Source organism: Bipolaris maydis (genome assembly GCF_028858645.1).
Source record: "Bipolaris maydis strain C4 unplaced genomic scaffold PSV08scaffold_5, whole genome shotgun sequence".
NCBI classification, from domain to species: domain Eukaryota; kingdom Fungi; phylum Ascomycota; class Dothideomycetes; order Pleosporales; family Pleosporaceae; genus Bipolaris; species Bipolaris maydis.
In genome coordinates this window covers 1461398-1478471 of record NW_027093861.1, presented here as the reverse complement: position 1 = coordinate 1478471, position 17074 = coordinate 1461398, and the positions used below count along the sequence as shown (strand labels likewise).

General features: G+C 49.7%; 9 protein-coding genes across 9 annotated transcripts; 5 read left to right on the top strand and 4 right to left on the bottom strand.

Moving 5' to 3' along the window:
* The first annotated feature begins 361 nt into the window (after nt 1–361).
* Nucleotides 362–2304, top strand: PSV08DRAFT_401021 (glycosyltransferase). The gene has a single exon (XM_014226565.2). The coding sequence runs from the start codon at nt 437–439 to the stop codon at nt 1967–1969; it is 1533 nt and encodes a 510-aa protein (XP_014082040.1). The 5' UTR covers nt 362–436; the 3' UTR covers nt 1970–2304.
* PSV08DRAFT_200329 (nuclear condensing complex subunit) lies at nt 2302–6121 on the bottom strand. Its single transcript, XM_014226566.1, has 3 exons — nt 5606–6121; nt 3893–5556; nt 2302–3843 (listed from the first exon to the last, which is right to left on the bottom strand). The coding sequence occupies exons 1-3, from the start codon at nt 6051–6053 to the stop codon at nt 2536–2538; spliced, it is 3420 nt and encodes a 1139-aa protein (XP_014082041.1). The 5' UTR covers nt 6054–6121; the 3' UTR covers nt 2302–2535.
* Nucleotides 6122–6314: 193 nt separating this feature from the next.
* PSV08DRAFT_370283 (tryptophan synthase beta subunit-like PLP-dependent enzyme) lies at nt 6315–7504 on the top strand (the record flags this gene model as incomplete). The annotated part of the gene is made up of 2 exons (XM_014226567.1): nt 6315–6450; nt 6507–7504. The coding sequence occupies 2 exons, from the start codon at nt 6315–6317 to the stop codon at nt 7502–7504; spliced, it is 1134 nt and encodes a 377-aa protein (XP_014082042.1).
* Nucleotides 7505–7640: 136 nt separating this feature from the next.
* On the bottom strand, nt 7641–8997 carry PSV08DRAFT_370282 (NUDIX hydrolase domain-like protein; the record flags this gene model as incomplete). The annotated part of the gene is made up of 3 exons (XM_014226568.1): nt 7641–8329; nt 8403–8840; nt 8901–8997. The coding sequence occupies 3 exons, from the start codon at nt 8995–8997 to the stop codon at nt 7641–7643; spliced, it is 1224 nt and encodes a 407-aa protein (XP_014082043.1).
* A 384-nt stretch (nt 8998–9381) lies between these two features.
* PSV08DRAFT_37255 (oligomeric golgi complex component, COG2-domain-containing protein) lies at nt 9382–10386 on the top strand. Its single transcript, XM_014226569.2, has 2 exons — nt 9382–9417; nt 9500–10386. Exons 1-2 carry the CDS (start codon nt 9403–9405, stop codon nt 10346–10348), a joined length of 864 nt encoding a protein of 287 aa, XP_014082044.1. The 5' UTR covers nt 9382–9402; the 3' UTR covers nt 10349–10386.
* On the bottom strand, nt 10387–11392 carry PSV08DRAFT_37251 (mitochondrial 54S ribosomal protein uL1m). Its single transcript, XM_014226570.2, has 2 exons — nt 11150–11392; nt 10387–11085 (listed from the first exon to the last, which is right to left on the bottom strand). The coding sequence occupies exons 1-2, from the start codon at nt 11368–11370 to the stop codon at nt 10425–10427; spliced, it is 882 nt and encodes a 293-aa protein (XP_014082045.1). The 5' UTR covers nt 11371–11392; the 3' UTR covers nt 10387–10424.
* A 709-nt stretch (nt 11393–12101) lies between these two features.
* Nucleotides 12102–13038, top strand: PSV08DRAFT_37249 (GNAT domain-containing protein). Its single transcript, XM_014226571.2, has 2 exons — nt 12102–12247; nt 12352–13038. Exons 1-2 carry the CDS (start codon nt 12126–12128, stop codon nt 12911–12913), a joined length of 684 nt encoding a protein of 227 aa, XP_014082046.1. The 5' UTR covers nt 12102–12125; the 3' UTR covers nt 12914–13038.
* A 456-nt stretch (nt 13039–13494) lies between these two features.
* On the bottom strand, nt 13495–14532 carry PSV08DRAFT_221051 (carbohydrate esterase; the record flags this gene model as incomplete). Its single annotated transcript, XM_014226572.2, has 1 exon — nt 13495–14532. The coding sequence occupies one exon, from the start codon at nt 14530–14532 to the stop codon at nt 13495–13497; it is 1038 nt and encodes a 345-aa protein (XP_014082047.2).
* A 643-nt stretch (nt 14533–15175) lies between these two features.
* Nucleotides 15176–17069, top strand: PSV08DRAFT_401014 (uncharacterized protein; the record flags this gene model as incomplete). The annotated part of the gene is made up of 4 exons (XM_066093609.1): nt 15176–15251; nt 15297–16021; nt 16065–16397; nt 16488–17069. The coding sequence occupies 4 exons, from the start codon at nt 15176–15178 to the stop codon at nt 17067–17069; spliced, it is 1716 nt and encodes a 571-aa protein (XP_065949342.1).
* Nucleotides 17070–17074: the final 5 nt, after the last annotated feature.

The following is a 17074-nucleotide window of genomic DNA, read 5'->3' as shown; positions in this document are numbered from 1 at the left end:
TCTGTATCCACGATCTTGTCAAGTATCACGCTGTCTGTTCTCACGTAATGTCCTGTTGAGGCTTAGCATTAGCCCTATACCACCAGACAGTATCAAACTACGCATGTGCCCTGGACCCGCGCCATGAGTCGGCCTCTCCATAAACGCGGCGGAGTACCCCGTTTGTAGCATCCGCTCGTATTGCAATTGCATGCTCTGTCACCTTGGGATGACACTGTGGCACCCATGTCACATCATTTCCAGTTATCTCTAGGCGCCCACAGGAGTGTACTTGCATGCAATTCGCCCTTTCACTCTCACCTCTCATCTGTGGCTAGCCTTTTGACTTATCTCTCTCTGCCTTTCCCACTTTTCTCCCTCTCTCTCTCCAAAGATACCCCGTTTCCTTTTGCCTCTGTGACAATTACTCGCTCTCAAGTGCGGGCCCACCCCGGCCATGCTCGTCACTACCTCCCACTCGTTACCGCGACTGCTTGCCCTCCCTCTGTTCTTCTTCATATGCGGAGTCTTCTTCTTCTTTCCCCAGCAATACCATGGCTCGGCTGCCATCCACATCCCCATCTTGACGGGCAAAAACCTCACTGCCGCCAGTTCAACCTTTGATAGGTCTGTTCGAGAATTTTGGTCAGACCTCGCCACTGCTCTGGTTGACGCCCAACCACAATGTGAGCCTTTGCAGCTCGACGATGAGGGATTCGACGACGTTGTCAAATTCAAGCCGCTCGAACCTCACAGGACACACCCTGATCGGCTGGTCAACTTCACAAAGAATGAGGAGTTGGCCTTGTTCAGAGCGCACTATACCATGCGCAGTTCTGCAAAAGAGCTGGCGTCCAGAGTCCCCTTTGCACAGGGTACTACAGGCATCGTTACTACCGCTAACGCCATGTACATGCCTATCTTTTTGGTCTCACTGCGCTTGCTACGCAAAACGGGATGTGATTTGCCCATGGAAGTCTTCATCGATGACTGGAGCAAGTACGACGCAACAGTGTGCGAGACCGTTCTACCTTCTCTCAACGCCCGTTGCGTTGTCTTATCCAACATTTACGAGACGGCCGCCAATGCCAAACCACCCAGTCACTACCAGTACAAAGCATTTGCGATCCTATTCTCGTCCTTCCAGCACGTTCTGTTCCTCGACAGCGATGCCTTCCCCTCGCAAGACCCGAAAAGTTTATTCTCCGTTGCCCCATATACAACCCATGGCCTGGTAACCTGGCCAGACTTTTGGGCGCAAACCATATCGGCGCATTTCTATCACATCGCCGCCATCCCCGAAGTCCTCTCGCAATCGCGCCTCTCCACCGAAAGCGGCCAGCTCCTCATGAACAAAGACCTACACCGTGAAACCCTCCTCATGATGGTCTACTACAACTACTACGGCCCAGACTTCTACTACGTTCTCCTCAGCCAAGGCGCCCCCGGCGCCGGTGACAAAGAAACCTTTACGCAAGCCGCCCTCGCCGTCGGCCTTCCTTTCTACCAAGTCCGCACTGCCCCGATGGCCCTCGGCCGCTTCCTCAACGGCACATATAAAGGCACGGCAATCGGCCAGGCAGACCCCAGTCTCGACTACCAGTACCTGCCCCCGATGCGCAACCACATCCACGAGGAAGCATTCTGGCAAGACAAGGATCTCGTCACCCAATCTCAGCGGAATAAGCCGCGTATAGCGCCAAGCAAACCTATCCCCATTTTTATTCACCAGAACAATCTTAAGCTCGACCCAGCCCAGGTTCTGAATGATAAGCTCCCGTTTGACATGGAGGGCCGCTCGCATAGGCTGTGGGGCAAGAAAGAAGATATGCAGAAGCAGCTCGGATATGATGTTGAGCAGCGCATGTGGGATGCTATTGTCGAAGAAGGGTGTAGAGAGGATGCGGGCAGTGAAAAATGTAGGAAGTTGCGGGGGTGGTACAGAGATGTTTTTGGCAATGTCGAGGTCGACATGCCACTCCGGTCATGATTTTCGAAGACGCTTTCTGTTTTTTTTTCGAGCAACTACGACGATGATTTTACGCAAAGGAGATTGTGGGGGATTTTCCCCATGTTTGTGACAAAGAAGGAAGGCAATTCCTCCTTTTATTTCTCGAGAGATGCTAATGAGTGTACACTTTTTTTGTACACGGTTCATACGGATTCACGACAGATGTCAGGCGAGCAAGAACTTAGATAGTGGTTTTTTTTTGTTGCATTTAGCGTTTGTTTTTAGATTGCTTGCTGTTCCGCATAGGTTAGCAGCAGGCTGGTTATATACCCAAAATTTTTCAGCCAAAAATACAATAAAAGCAGTTCTCAAAGGATAACAGTTCTGTTGAATCGTTCACGTCATGCAATATGCAGGTATCATGCGTAGGACGGAGAAAATGATATCGTACAATGACATGTAAAAAGTACAGACAGCAACAGGATATCATAAACGCGTAATACATAAAATCATATCTCCCTATCCCACTTCATTCCCCTGGACCCCTCCCCAAAAAACGCCATCTACAACACACCTAGCCCAAAAGTTCTCAAGAAAAAGAACACCTAAGCAGAATCTTCCATCTCACTCTGCAACAAACTCTCCATAATATCCTCCTCAGTAACCATAGTCCTTCGCCTGTCATCCCTACCCACAATCAACGTGCTATGTTCAGCCATCGACTGCTCTTCCTCTTCATCCTCATCATCGTCATCGTCAGCTTCAAGAGGCATGCGTGTACCCTCTCCTTGCATGCCAGCTAACATTGTATCTTCATCCTCTTCCTCTTCCTCATCGTCTTCTTCTTTAATCTTGGAAGGTTTCTTAGATGGCACCTGAGTCTCAGACGCTTCGGTCGTCTCCGTCTCATCAGGCGCAACAGTAGTGTCAGGAGCAGCTGTCTGGTCATCTGCGTCTTCGTCGGGAGCTTGTGTCGCATTACCTACTTCGCCCAATCGCTTTGTCAGAGTAGCTTCCAGTTTCGCAAGTGCATTGCGCTGCGTGGCGTCCGTCCCAATCTTGGCTTCCACAGCTTCAGAAACCAGGCTGTGAAGGGTATGCAGAGGCTCTTCTTCTTCTTCATCTTCACCGTTTTGGTCGGTGCTGCTCTTGTAGCTCGGGCCCGAGGGAGCGATGAAGAGTTTGCTCAGCAGCGAAAGTAGAGGTTTGCGCTCATCTTTCGAACACGTGCTCGTGAGTGCGCGCTCGAGAATCTCAATTGCGAGTTGAACGTGGGGTTCCTCGGCTTCGGCTGTTGTGCTTGTCTTGCCGTCGAGACCGAGTTCGGTGGCACCGACTACCTTACGGCCGTCGGTCCATTCGGAAAGGTGGGCGGTGATGATGGGCCAGCCCACCATCTCGTCTATGTCGTCCTCTTCGACGTTCTCATCGCGCATGATGAGGAGCTTGGAGATGATGGGGACGGCGATCTCGCCCATGAGCTTTGCGTTCTTTAGCTTGCTGTGGCAGAAGACAGGGAGGAAGTAGCTGAGTGCTTGTCGTAGTGCCGGGTTCATTGCTGTCTCGGGATCAAAGTATGTCAATGTGAAGGCCTTTAGAATCTCAGCTGTAGGCTGAGGTGGCAGGATGCCGAGGAGCAATAGCTTCGAAGCAGCGGTACATGAGATAAGACTAATGCGCTTGTTATCGGAAGTAAAGGCCTTGAGAAGAATCTTGGTGATAGGGCGGATGCGTGGGTTGGTAATGGGCTCTGCGTCCTCAGTCTCTGCGTCTGGGTCTGGAATGGTGGGCGTAAGAAGCTGTGGGTGAGTGATGATTACATCTGTGAGAACTTGAATGACAATCTCTTTTAGAGCATCATGCCCCTTTGCGAAACAGTGGAAAAAGAGGTCGAGGTTATTACCCGCGAGATCCTAGTCGTTATTAGCATATTCCTAAGTAGATGATGAGTGGTAAACTTACTTTACTGAGAAGGGCAGCGAGACCCAAGCAAATGACACCCCTTTCTCGGATCATCGCCTGGTGAGCTTGTACTGCCGGGATAATAAGAGTGTTGAGGATATTTGTGAGCGATGTATCCGATTCTAAATCACCTTCCACATTCTGGAGCGTACACTGCGCAATGTGCAAGCACTTGGAGTATACCATGACCTCTCGGATCTGTCGCTCTTCCTTCTCTTCCTCAGTGAGATTTTCTGCAGCTTTGGCAGTCTTGGCCTTGATCAAAGGAGCATCCATGTCCACGTCTGACTGTGCAGAGTGAAAGCTTTCTTCAGCATCTCCGCCAGTGACGGTAGCATCGTCGGCATCCAAGAGAGAATCTCGAACATCGGCAATAGCCTCGACGATGAGAGCACAAAAGTCTGACTCGCCTCGACTACCACAAACCTTGCGCAAAACCTCGATGGAGAGCTTTGTGCACTCTTCAGGCAATTGAGCCTTGGAAATTGCTTCACGCATGATGTTGTACATCTGCCTGCGTCCCATCTCATCCGTGTAGTCGAGAGTATGAGCAATGTGAAGGAGCTGCTGAACAACGAAATCCTGTTCCTCAACATCTTCCTGTGCCTCCTCAATCTCTGGATCAGTCTCTTCCATCATTGACACTTTGTCGACTAGCTCCATAAGCGAATTGAGCTCTCGCTGCAGAACAAAAGCAAACATGGTGACTTCAGGCATCTTGTCCTCAATCATACTCTGGATTCTGTCATCGTCGGTGCTCTGGCTGTAATCGTTGAGCGTGCGAGCAATAAAAGCCGTCTGAGCATCTAGGTTGTTCCAGAACTCGTGGTCAAATGTGATGTCTCTACGGTAATCCGGTCGGCCATCCCAGAACTGGCGCATAGCTTCATGAGCCATGCCGTCCTCCTCACCGGACCGTGTAACATCAATGCGTTCTAATAGCTCGCACAACGCTTCCAAGCTAGGTGGTGCAACATCACCAGGCTTCTTCTCCTCTTCAGTCCGGGTGTCGCGGGATGAAGCACAGTCTTCGAGCCAGCGCTCACGGAACAGGGTTGCTGCAGCCTTGCGGACAATGTCGTCTCGATCGCGAAGACCCCATCGGATGAGCTTCTCTCTTTCCACAAGCGACATGTGTCGGAAATCGCCCAAAGCTGGCAGAATCTTGCCGTAAACCAGCCTTCGAGTGGTCGCATCCATATCACGAGCCCGCTCTAGGATATATCGTAGGGTCGATGGCCAAAGTGGTAGGTTCAGCAGCACAGCTCGTCGCACTTCGGCACTCGGGTCGTTAATCATAATGTCCAGAAGCTTGTCTAGGATGCCTCCTGCTTCGTCGTCACTGTCTTCTTCATCTTGCTCCTCGTCATCATTCCCGGCAAGGCGACCCAGTCCGAGAATCGCCTGAACGCGCACCGATGGTTCTTTGTCTCGGAGACGCTTTAAGAAACCCAATCTTATCAGGTTGAAAATATCGTCATCAATGGTAGTGAGGCTGTTCACTATATGCGCAACTGTCTGTGTGGCTCGGAACCGGACGGTCTTGTCTTTGGCTGTGAGAAGCCCTAGGATTGTAGTAAGGATGTGGGATGTAAGTCTGCTGGTGGGCGTTTCGTGAAAGGCAGTCGCATCTTCCTCGGACTCTGCGGCGAATATCTGCTGGTCTGGCTTTGATCAGTACTTTCTTTTTCTGACTGGCAGGGCATGACAAACCTTTGTCTGACGCATGCTTCAAGAAGATCCCCAAAAAGCGAATCACCCTGTCACCCACTGGCTCGCTCTTCTTGACGGACATGATTCTAAGCAGACATCTCACGATTTCGGCATTGAACTCCTCTTCGTCAAAATCTTCTTGTTCCTCCTGGCCCTTCTTTCCGCCCTTCTTGCCTGTGTCTGGCGGCTCGAAACAGCATGCTTCCTGGATCTTCCTCAAGTTGACCACCAACTTCCTTTGTGTAGCCGTCGTCTTTTGTGCGTCGCTGAACACTTGGGCAATTTGGGTGCGGAGAGTTGTGACGGGGCCCTCATCGGGGATATCAACTGCGTTTGCGGATTGCCTTGCAGAGGATCCGCGTGTTGCCCTTGTTGTACCGCCACTGGCTTTGCGGGCAGTGGTTGTGGTCGACCCACGCGGCGCGCGGGTTGAAGGGCGTCCGGGCATAGTTGGTGTATGGTCAGCAGTATGTGTGGTCGTCTACTGTGGCACGGTCATTGGCATCAATTGTCGTTGGTGTTGTTGTTTACGCACACCCCCGCGCGGCAACGGCTCGTGGGAGCAGGGGTCCCGCGTGCAGGGTCCACCTTTGACTGCTTGCGACATCGGGCGAGAGCGCGTTGATTCGCCGACCAGCCGATGGCATCATCTTGTACTTGAACTTGACCTTTGCCCGCGGCTTTGTGAGGCAGCTCTTCAATTGCAAAAATGTTCCGGACAGCTGCGCGAGGCTTCGCGACCTCTGCACGTCGCGGCGCTGAGATCATTGGCTCAGCAGAAGCCCAGCAGACTGCCCTCAATATCTCAAAGGCTCAGGGCATTGGTCAGCGGGGTTTCCTTGATGGTAACATATTTCCTTCCAAAACTCAAGAGCGAAGACATATTGACATGTATTCTCAGCAATTGGCAAGACACCTCTTATCCGTCTCAAGAGGCTCTCTGAAGAAACCGGCTGCAACATTCTTGGAAAGGCAGAGTTCCAGAACCCAGGCGGCTCAGTCAAGGACCGCGCTGCGCTCTTCGTCGTCGAGAATGCTGAACGCCAAGGTCTCTTGAAGCCCGGCGGTACCGTCATTGAAGGCACAGCCGGCAACACTGGTATCGGTCTTGCGCACGTCTGCCGCTCAAAGGGCTACAAACTCGTCATCTACATGCCCAACACACAGTCGCAGGGCAAGATTGATCTGCTGAGACTGCTGGGCGCAGAGGTATACCCCGTCCCCGCTGTCGCATTCGAGAACCCCGAAAACTACAACCACCAAGCAAAGCGACATGCAGAGAGGCTGGAAAACGCAGTATGGACAAATCAGTTCGACAACGTGGCGAACCGACAGGCGCATATCGAGACTACAGGGCCAGAAATCTGGGCCCAGACGGGAGGGAAGCTCGACGCTTTTACTTGCGCCACAGGAACGGGAGGCAGTCTGGCAGGCGTGACGAGGTATCTCAAGGAGAAGAGTGATGGAAAAGTCAAGAGCTTTTTGGCGGATCCACCAGGCTCAGTGCTACACTCTTACATCCAAAGCGGCGGTAAGCTCACAGAGCGATCTGGTGGCTCCATAACAGAAGGTATTGGGCAAGGCCGTGTAACAGACAACCTGAAGCCCGATATCGACCTCCTTGACGGCTCAGTGCACATCAGCGATGAAAAGACCATTGAAATGGTGTACAGATGCTTGGATGAAGAGGGTCTCTACTTGGGCGCTAGTTCGTGTCTGAACGTTGTTGCAGCCAAGGAGGTAGCTGAGAAGCTGGGCAAAGGATCAACAGTCGTCACACTGCTGTGCGATGGCGCATACCGATATGCCGACCGTCTGTTTTCCAAGAAGTGGCTGGAACAGAAGAAGTTGTACGATGCTATACCCGAACACTTGCGCAAGTACATTGTACTGGAGTAGATTACCAAGTACATACAAAATAGAAATATCATAAGTCCACGAGAAACATGTGCGCCCCTATCCCCGAGACCGTCTTCTGTATATACATCTACCTCTACCTCTACAACTATACTTCCTCACATATCCACTAATTTACTTAAATCATTGGACTCCCACTCGCGAACCCATTGACAACCGCCGTCATTAGCTGATTCGCAATCGCTGTCTTAGGCGGCAACCTCAGCCCACCCTCCTTGTACTCGGGCCCAGCACCCTCTCCCAGCCCACTCGTCCCCACACGCAACGCCTCCCTAACCTCCTCAACCGTAAACCACTTTGCATCTTCCAACTCGGCATCGTGACCCAGATGAATCGTCTCCCCGTCCGGAATCGCCTGGCCGACTGCACCGATCATAAGGTTAGCAGGATACGGCCACGGCTGCGTAGAGTGGATAACCACACGACCGAGATGAATACCGGATTCCTCCCAGACCTCGCGACGGACGGCTTCCTCGACACTCTCGGCTGGCTCGAGGAATCCAGCGAGGGTAGAATACCAGTTCGGGGGCCACCGCTTTTGGCGGCCGAGAAGAATCTTTTTGCCGTCGGCGGACACAACGGCCATGATGACGGTGGGATCAGTACGCGGGAAGGAGAGGTTGGAGATTCCCGTGCGGGTGGCGCAGGGTGGTCGCTCGCCTTGATCGATGCTGGATGCAATGTCCTTGGGTGGACAGGTACGCTTGAAACCGGCATTTACGGAGAGAGTCTTGTAGCCGCATGAGGCGCAGAAGGGGTTTCGGGCGTTCCAGTCGAGGAGGTGGCGGGCTTCGGCGTAGATGGCGGCTGGTGCGTGTTAGTTGCTTGGTTATCTCCATGTGTGGGAAATGCATGGTATGAGAGTATGGTGATTGCGCACCTTCTTCGGCAGGCAGACTCATATGCATTCGTCCCTTGCTGAACTCTAATCCCTGCTCTCCGAACTTCTTGATCAACTCTTCTGCCTTCTCCTTGACGCTTTCTTGCGGCGTGACATCTACGGCGAACCACGGCTGGCCCTTGTAATGCTCCTTGTACTTGAAGCCCTCTTTCCTCTCGTCCAGACCCAAGAAGATAATCTGCGGCGTATACAGAGTTGAATTGTACTGCGCAATGAGATCCTCCTCGGACTTCTCAAACGGGTTGTCGCCAATGACGGGCTTGACATCCGAGAAAGTGCAGCGAGCAAGCTCGGTAGCGGACTTGACGAGCGGCTCGAGCTTGTTGAAGAGAAGGAAACTAGTAGATGGGTGGTGTAGTGCCGAAGACAGAAATTGGTGGTCGGGACGAAGGAAACCCACACGGTTTAATGGGGACCCTGCATGAAATTGTTAGAGATAAGCGTCTCCACGAGTAGATAGACCGCGTGTCTTCATACCAGAGAAGTAATTGGCTACTTCCTTTCCAAACTTGCGGCTCAGCATCGAATCGATTCCTGGGTGTGCTGGCTCAGGGAGGTCTGGCTGCGGTAGCATTGTACTAGACTAGAGACAGTATGATCTGGCACTCTTATCGTGCCGGATAGTAGCGGAGAAGGAGGAGGAGGAGGTCAAAGTATATCTATAGTATATAGAAAACAGTCCTTTAAATGTGCAAATGCAAGGCTTAAACTAGCTCAAACGGACAAAGTTATCGCGAATACCCGAAGGCGAAGTGCAGGAGAAAAACAAAACCAGCGCTTGACGTAGTGTATGTACTCTACTTTGCCGTCGTACCCCACAGATGAGGGGTCCGCTAATCGGCTCGACATTACAAACCCGCCAGCACGCTTGTTCCGACACCTCGGTCCACGTTCCGAAGCTTATCGATTAGTAGTTTATTTGAACTTCTGGCATCATTACCCCAGCGCGCGACGTGTCGATGGGACAAAGACAGCAGCCATGAGTCAATTTCAAGTATGTAAACGCACCCCTCGTTGTCTTCTCCAACAAGCGCAGTGGGAAGTAGACCTGTGCGACTAACAGGCTTTTTGTCTAGTTTGGCGCAGACTCGCGCTCTGGATCCAGCGACGACTCTGATGACGACAACATCTCTACCCTTCCCTTTGCAACGCCGCTCCGCCGCTCCGATTTCCTCACTCCGGACTTCTCGCCTGCAAGCTACCTCTCTACCCTGCATAACCGTCACCAAACGCTCGAGGACCTACGCTCAGAGTTGCGCTCGCGATCCCAGCTTCTGTCCAAAGAGCTTCTCGACCTCGTCAACTCAAACTACCAGGACTTCCTCAACTTGGGAAACAGCTTAAATGGCGGAGAGGAGAAGGTAGAAGAAGTGCGGGTGGGGCTGCTAGGTTTCCGAAAGGAGATTGATGGATTGATGGGTGTAGTGGGTAAGAGAGAGGAAGAGGTGCGCGAGCTATTAGAAGAGAAACGCGACGTCAGGCGTAAAATCGAAGTCGGCAGACAGCTCATAGACTACAATTCTAGGCTCAAAGAACTGGAAGCTGAGCTCATGATTGAGACGCCGGGTCAAGAGCCTATTATTGTCGGAGAAGAGGTCTCGGATAGCGACGAGGATGAGGACGAGGACGAAGACGAGGGAAGCTACACTATTTCCGTCGCAAAACTAAGACGAAATGTAGTACAGTACCAATTGCTTCTGGGATTGGAAAAAGAACTAGATGAGCATCCTTTTGTTGCGGCGCAGGCTGCAAGAAAAACAAAAGTGCGGACGACATTGTTGATGGACTTGAGTACCGCACTACGGCAAGCGAAGAGTGCGGGAGCAGACGGATCAGGGCGCATTATGAAGATTATGAAGATTTATGCGGACATGGAGGAATCAGCAGAAGCTGTCAAACTTCTCAAGACATTAAAGTCATCATAATGGGAGATCTTGACACCAGCATAGCGACGGCGTTCGGTATGGTACACTGTTCATACACCCATCCCTAGGGTTACATCTACAAAGGTCCGCTCAGCTCCTTTGGTGCTATCGAATTGGGCCCTCTGAATTCCCCGCTCAATGTGAAACCCGGCGCATTCGTCGAGCTAAGCACCACCTCGTGAATCTCCTTGCCGATCCGATCACTCAATTGTGCCATATCCTTCTTAAGCGCCTCCATGAATGCTTTGATATTCCTCTGCATCTCATCTGGCGTGAATCCCAATTGTCCTATTGCCATGCGAACAACGCCTAGACGTTCCCTGTATTCGCTTCCTCCCACCATGTTCCTCACACTCGTACCCACTTGCGTGACCACTGTGCCAGTCTTTGTGCTGGGCATCAAGCCCTTGGGACCCAGCACTCGTCCTAGCCCCGCCTTGTTCATCTTCTGCAGACTATCGATGTGGCATATGCACCTGTCGAATTCAACAATGCCTTCCTTGATTTGGTTGAAGATTTCGTCTTCGCCGACAAGCGTGGCGCCCCCAGCGCGAGCTTCAGCGGCGGCCTTGGAGTCCGGTGGGGCAATGACACAGATCCGTATGTCGGTCTTGACGGGATGTGGGAGCCGTAAGCGGTTTCGCACCACGGGGCCGTTTTTCAGCGTGCGCAGGCGAACATGCATCTCGTATTTTGAGGAAGAGGGGTTGCGGCCTACTTCGAAGGCGCGGATATATCTATTCCCCAATTAGCACCAGTCCTTGCACTGACAGCACTCCAGAGCCCTATTCAGAGACTTACTGCATCGCATCTATCAGCGAGAATTGGTCTGCCTGCTTCAAATCATATTGCAGGAATGTATTCCGCGTCTTCTTCTTTTTCTTCGGTTGTGCTTTGGTCGTTGCGCATCGTATCGTCTGGTACGGTAATGAAGCAATACGAGGGACTTCGGGTCTCGCGGCGGCAATTGATGAGGTCGCAAGCCGGCTCAAAGGCGCTATTAACGATCGTGGGTGTGCCATTGCGGCGTTGGAGATGTCAATCGTGATTGCGGTGGTGCCAAAAGTTCGGTCGGAGATTCGGGAATGCCAAGACAGAAGAACTGCGCTAATACAACGTCGCGTATGCTTCGACTGCCATTGAGTTGACGCCTTTACATCACTTATTTCACATAGCGAGATTTATGTAGATTTGCAAATGCACAAAATTCATAGATTGAGTGCTTGGGTGCTGGAGTCGATAAAACTATCTTCTCACTTTCGCAGCACAAGTAATCAGCAGGGTACATAAATGAAGAAGCGAAAACATTCGACTTGCCGATTGTTAGATGTTACCGGTAGTTCTAGTACTGCGTCTACGATGTGTACTTTATGCTAGATATCTTAGTAGGAAGTTCTGGCACTGCAGAGGGATTCATGCAGGATGAAAGAATAAATTGTGGGAGTTGGTCAGCATGCTAGCAGAGATCCCCACCCTACAAAGGCAAACTGAGTCATAAATTCCCGACAACACGACTTTTATTGCAATTTGGGCCTGACGTTTACTCATCATCGTGGTATACCGATTTTAGCCTTAGATTTCGGAATAACTAACCCAAATCTCGAGTGCACTTTACCGCTTCCAACACTTACCGAGCTCTACAAACGCCTATTGGCCAGAATGCGGAATAGTCTATTCCGGACTGTCTGCCTAAAATCCTTAGGGAAATGTGTATATAGAGTCATTCTGTGTTGATGATGAGTTGTTATTCATACATTTTCTGAGCATATTGAGTATCATGGACCAAACCTTGTTCACACCGCGGCTGAAGTTGACGCTCATCACGACAGCGGAGAGAGGGAGCCAGGAGCTTAAATGGCTACACGATTTGCGCAGTGACGAAAAGGCTACATGGTGGAGGTTAGTACTGATTTTTTATTTTTCCCTTTATGTTGAGTATCGATCTGCTCCTATTCGTTATAGGAAAGTCAGTATTCTACAAGACTGAAGCTGATTGTCCAAAGCTTCTACGGCATATCGAAGACCATTGAAGATACGGAAAAAGTCATGAAAAGCATTTTGCCAACTACACTCAACGAAGGCGAAGAGAAATCATACCGGGCCGTATATGCCATTCACGAATTGCTCGCTCCAAACAGCACTCCAACAAATCAAGAAGATATCCCTACCCGGTTTATCGGACTCATCACTCTCCGTTCTCTCGATAAGAGCAATCTTGCTCTACCACCCCATATCTTTCCAGACTCTGTCCACTCACCCGATTGTCTCACACTCGAACTTGGATACCAATTCTTACCCGCAGCATGGGGCAAAGGCCTTGCGACCGAAGCCGTAAAAAAAGTCTTCGACGCTTGCCACGGTGAGCAAAAGTTCTGGGACAATTACCAAAAGGTATATGTTCGAGCGATTGTTAACTATGAGAATCCGCCTAGTATGCGCGTCTTGACGAAGAGCGGTATGAAGGAGCTGGCTGTGCACGTTTGGGATGGGGATGGGATATGGCTTGCGGGCAAGTGGAGGACTACGGATGCACTTCATATTTTTGGGAAGTTTGTGAAGGAGTGAGGGGATATTCGTTTGATGATGCACTGTATACAGTGATGGTGTTAGTGATTACAAACTATAGTCCTTGTTGCGTAGACTTGATCAGAAGCTGGTTCTAATCTATATTGCATTACCTAGTCGATTCAAATGAAAATGTATCCTTGTATTTTTGTGTTACAAGAAGGGGGCTTCTATTTCTATGGCTGTTTGTGTATGGCTGCTGCAGGAGCTTTCCCTGCGGCGCCTCCCATGACCAACTGGGTTACTTGCAATTCACCCAGTTTTCTTACTTTACCATCGGCTATTGCTTTGCACAACTCTTTTGCGGGATTCGGTCAGATCATAGCGCAGTGAATGTGGAGGAACAGTGGAAACAATAATGGATATCCGACAAGGCATTTTGTGTGTGTGTGTGTGTGTGTGCAGACTGTAGTTTTTTTTGTTGCGGCTGTCACGACGAGGCTTAGGTTATGGTACGTGAGAATGAATCGACTTCAGAGAAGCGATAGTAGAGGCGATCCGAGATTCTGGGCGTTGTACGTTGGAATTGGCTTTTCGCGACTACCCATTTTGAATGAATTGATTATTTGCTGTTACAAACACTATTCATACGAATGCTTTCGCAACCACTTTCTCAAAACATCCGTCATAATCTTATGCGCGCGGCTCGTCAAATGCCCTGAGTTATACCAAAAGTAAGTATCCAATTCCGTGCAACCATATCTTTCCGGGTTTATCAGGACATCCGGTTGATTGTAACCCGGACAAAAACCAGTGATGTTTTTGAACCCATAATCCTGATATCGATCCAACACATCGTTTAGAACAGTATTAACATCAAATTGCAGAACTGCTGCATTGCAGTGCTTTTTTGCAAACTTGTCTGCATAGCTCGCCTGAATGTCGTTGAACAGCTCCACGAGCGACGCATTGACGTTAGGTGTACCCGGTCCACGGTCCAAAGGCGGGAGATTCATGAACAAAAAGCTCCTGTATCCCAGCCCATACACCTTTTCCACATTCTTGAAAATGTTTTCCTGCACCTTCCTATAGACTGGTGCAAAAGTAGCGTTTTTGCCCTGCGTAGCGACGAGATCGTTGATATCGTTGATACCAATCCAAACGGCTACCAGCGCGTGCTTCTTATCCAAATAAATAGATTCGAGCGCAGGGTTACCGTAAGAAATGAATTGTTCGACTTGGCGCTCTAGGGAAACAGTGTGGTTATGGTGAAGTGGTGTGAAGCTAGCTTCCTCAATCGTATTGGCGCCCGCATAAGCAAAATCCCAGAGCTGGATGTCGCATTCCTGTGGATCATGTAGCCCGCCTTCTACACCACATTCAGTCAGAAACTCGGCCCAATTGGGTCCACCTTCTGCTGTCCCGGTAAGGTTCTGCACAATGCGGTTGGAAAAGAGTTGCGCGGGTGTAAAGGGAAGGTTTAATTCATCGCCGATGAAGGAGTAGTTGGGGTGGCCGAGGGTGCCTTGAACGAATGTGTAGCTGTCGCCAAAAGCTATCAGAGAGTCGATGGCAGCCCAGTCGAAAGTAGGCTTTCTGGCACCCGAAGATACCGGTGTTGCCGCTGCGATACTAGCGTAGATGGTCGACGCAAGACACAAAGTTGTGGATAGCTTCATGACAGCCAAACAGAATCATGAACAAGAGATTCGCTTGCCATGTTCATATTCGACATATGTCCAGCTATAAATTACCACCCTGCCTTCGTGTTCACCCACGCGGGGCTCGGATAATAGTGAGGCTACGGGTCAATTGTGTCCGAAAGAGAGTGACCCGGATAATTTAGGCGTAGATCTGCCTAGATTAGAACAGGGACCGAGGGTGTAGTATAGGAATCGGGGTGTTACAACAAATTCTGTTATCTATGTGTAGTAGCCTCGCTCTTTATGGATAGAATATCGCAATATATAGTGATACTGGTATCTTCCAACCATAGTAGATAGTTGCCTATTTCTTTATTAAATTCAAATGAATCTGATAATGTGTTAGGAGGCAGTATCCACATAGCACCCTTCTTTATTCTCACTTTTCGCTTTACACTCTTCGCTCGCATCAATAAGCGGGTTCACCACTCACTTGGGCATCATTGTTTTGTGATTGGTGGACTGTACCCCACACTTACTCATCATAACTCGCAGCTCATTGAAGAAGTTGATTGGTTACGTTACGTGGCTTAGGCCGACACGGCGGTTACCTGGCGAATCATAATCAACTAGTACATAAGTAAAGAGCTGTCCAACATTCACTCTTCAGCAGTCTGCTATGTTCCATCATAAGGGCCAGCCAACGTGCTTGCTGTGTCACTGTGCTGTTCAGCCAGACGAATATGTCGCAGCGGGTATGCATTTCTCAAATTTTAAGGCGCGTGACTCACTATTGAAAGCCTTACATGACACCCAACAACCTTTGTTTTCCCTCTACGAACAATTATTTTGCCAAAAAACAATTTGTTATCAATGTGCGTTTGATGAACTTCCGAAATCTCACTGCATTCACCGCGACTGCTATCAATACTACCACCGTCTCCTTCCTGAATCACAAAGACTACGACTTCGGGACCTGCTAGAACTGTGGCCCGACGATGTGGAGTTTCTCAATCGCCACAACATCGAGAGGGAAAAACATGCCTACGAAGAATATTTCCCTCGTTCAAAATCGGCATTATTCGCGCATATCGCAAACGACAGCTTTGGGAATCTCCTCCGGTTGGTTGTTGAAAGACTACCATCAGAGCTTGTGTTGGATATCGCAGGGTTTTCATGGCCATGCGCTTTACAAAAACCAGCGATAATCTTGGGGGAAGCTCAAGCATTACTGGAATTCGCAAAGAATCAGAAAAGCATCCACATCAACCTCGTGAAGTTTGCAGGAGAGCCAGCTTTGGTTCGTTACTCCAATTTCTTGGGACACCGCTACGCAACAAGTGTTGTTTTTCAAGAAAATACAGTCGTCGATCACCGGAACTTCCTGTCTATTGCTGTAACGCGGGATGAAGTAGGTGTACTTGACCTAAACTTCCAAGGTCGATTTCGATACTCACGAGCTGGCCTCTGGTACAAACTAGTTCAGGCCAAGACTAACAAACTAGAAATTTGCATTGTAACCAAGGTATGAATTACAAGATTGCTAATTCAATCACTAATTTGATCAGAATATCATTGTGGATGTCGAATCAGCAGACACAAGTGAGCCATTTTGGAATCCCTACTGGGATTGTCAATTATTATCTCAACCTAAAGTACCTGCGTGGTATTTTCACAAAACCAAACCATATCTTCCTCCACGCATGAGATATGTGGAGCTCAATGACGACACGCAAGGAATCATTGTTGGTTGCGGGTTAGAAGGTTTCATGAACCTTGAAACCTATGGCCATAGTGGTAAACCCCACAACTATGCTCGAACTAGGGGCAAAACTCCAGAACGCATGACATACATTTGTTTTCCTCTTTCTCATGGCGAGTCATTACTTCTGCATGGATTCGTGAGCTGAACAGTGCTTTATCCATTCGCCAGCCTGTTCTCGTGGTAAGCAGCATATCTGTTTGTGTGTAAAAGTCTTATATTGAAATAGGTAAACACATCCTTTGAGCGTACCTGTACCTTTGGGTATTACGTGCCGAGGGAACACGAGCATCGACACCGGTATGAGCCTCTCGTTATACAGAATGCCTATCGAATCACGGGCTTCTGCTATAGCAACAAGTTAAGTGTGTCTACACTACAAACAAAGATTGGCGTTACCCACGAAGAGAAGCCGATTGGACCACTAACCAATCCACCTTGCCAAGACGAGTATACTATCCCTAACCATTGGATACCGCAGTGGTACGTGTCCTCTGCATGTCTCTCTGGAGTTACTCACGTACGGATGTTTGTAAATAACAAAGAGTCTCACAAACCGACCATGGGAATGCTGCTCTCTTATGAAAACCACCAGGAATCATTGGGACAGTACAGATTCGATTGCGATGTCGAAGATTACGACCTGACAGAACCCATGTATTTCTTTTCTGGGGACACTCAAATTGGTCCTTACATAAAGGTCATTTGCAACGGCGAGGAGAAGCCGGACTGGACAGAAATTCCTCGAACAGCAAAGCTTGTCTGGTGGTTCACAGCCGCTTGCTCGTGGCTAGATGTCCTTCCAATGTAGTTTGG

Excerpts from the sequence above, each read along its gene's own strand:
- PSV08DRAFT_401021 (XM_014226565.2), top strand. The coding sequence starts at position 437 with ATGCTCGTCACTACCTCCCACTCGTTACCGCGACTGCTTGCCCTCCCT.
- PSV08DRAFT_200329 (XM_014226566.1), bottom strand. The coding sequence starts at position 6,053 with ATGCCCGGACGCCCTTCAACCCGCGCGCCGCGTGGGTCGACCACAACC. Across the intron at positions 5,557-5,605 it reads GAAGCATGCGTCAGACAAAG|ACCAGCAGATATTCGCCGCA; the intron begins GTTTGTCATGCC and ends GATCAAAGCCAG. Across the intron at positions 3,844-3,892 it reads TCGCTGCCCTTCTCAGTAAA|GATCTCGCGGGTAATAACCT; the intron begins GTAAGTTTACCA and ends AATAACGACTAG.
- PSV08DRAFT_37251 (XM_014226570.2), bottom strand. The coding sequence starts at position 11,370 with ATGGCACACCCACGATCGTTAATAGCGCCTTTGAGCCGGCTTGCGACC. Across the intron at positions 11,086-11,149 it reads TCGCTGATAGATGCGATGCA|ATATATCCGCGCCTTCGAAG; the intron begins GTAAGTCTCTGA and ends ATTGGGGAATAG.
- PSV08DRAFT_37249 (XM_014226571.2), top strand. The coding sequence starts at position 12,126 with ATGGACCAAACCTTGTTCACACCGCGGCTGAAGTTGACGCTCATCACG. Across the intron at positions 12,248-12,351 it reads GAAAAGGCTACATGGTGGAG|CTTCTACGGCATATCGAAGA; the intron begins GTTAGTACTGAT and ends GATTGTCCAAAG.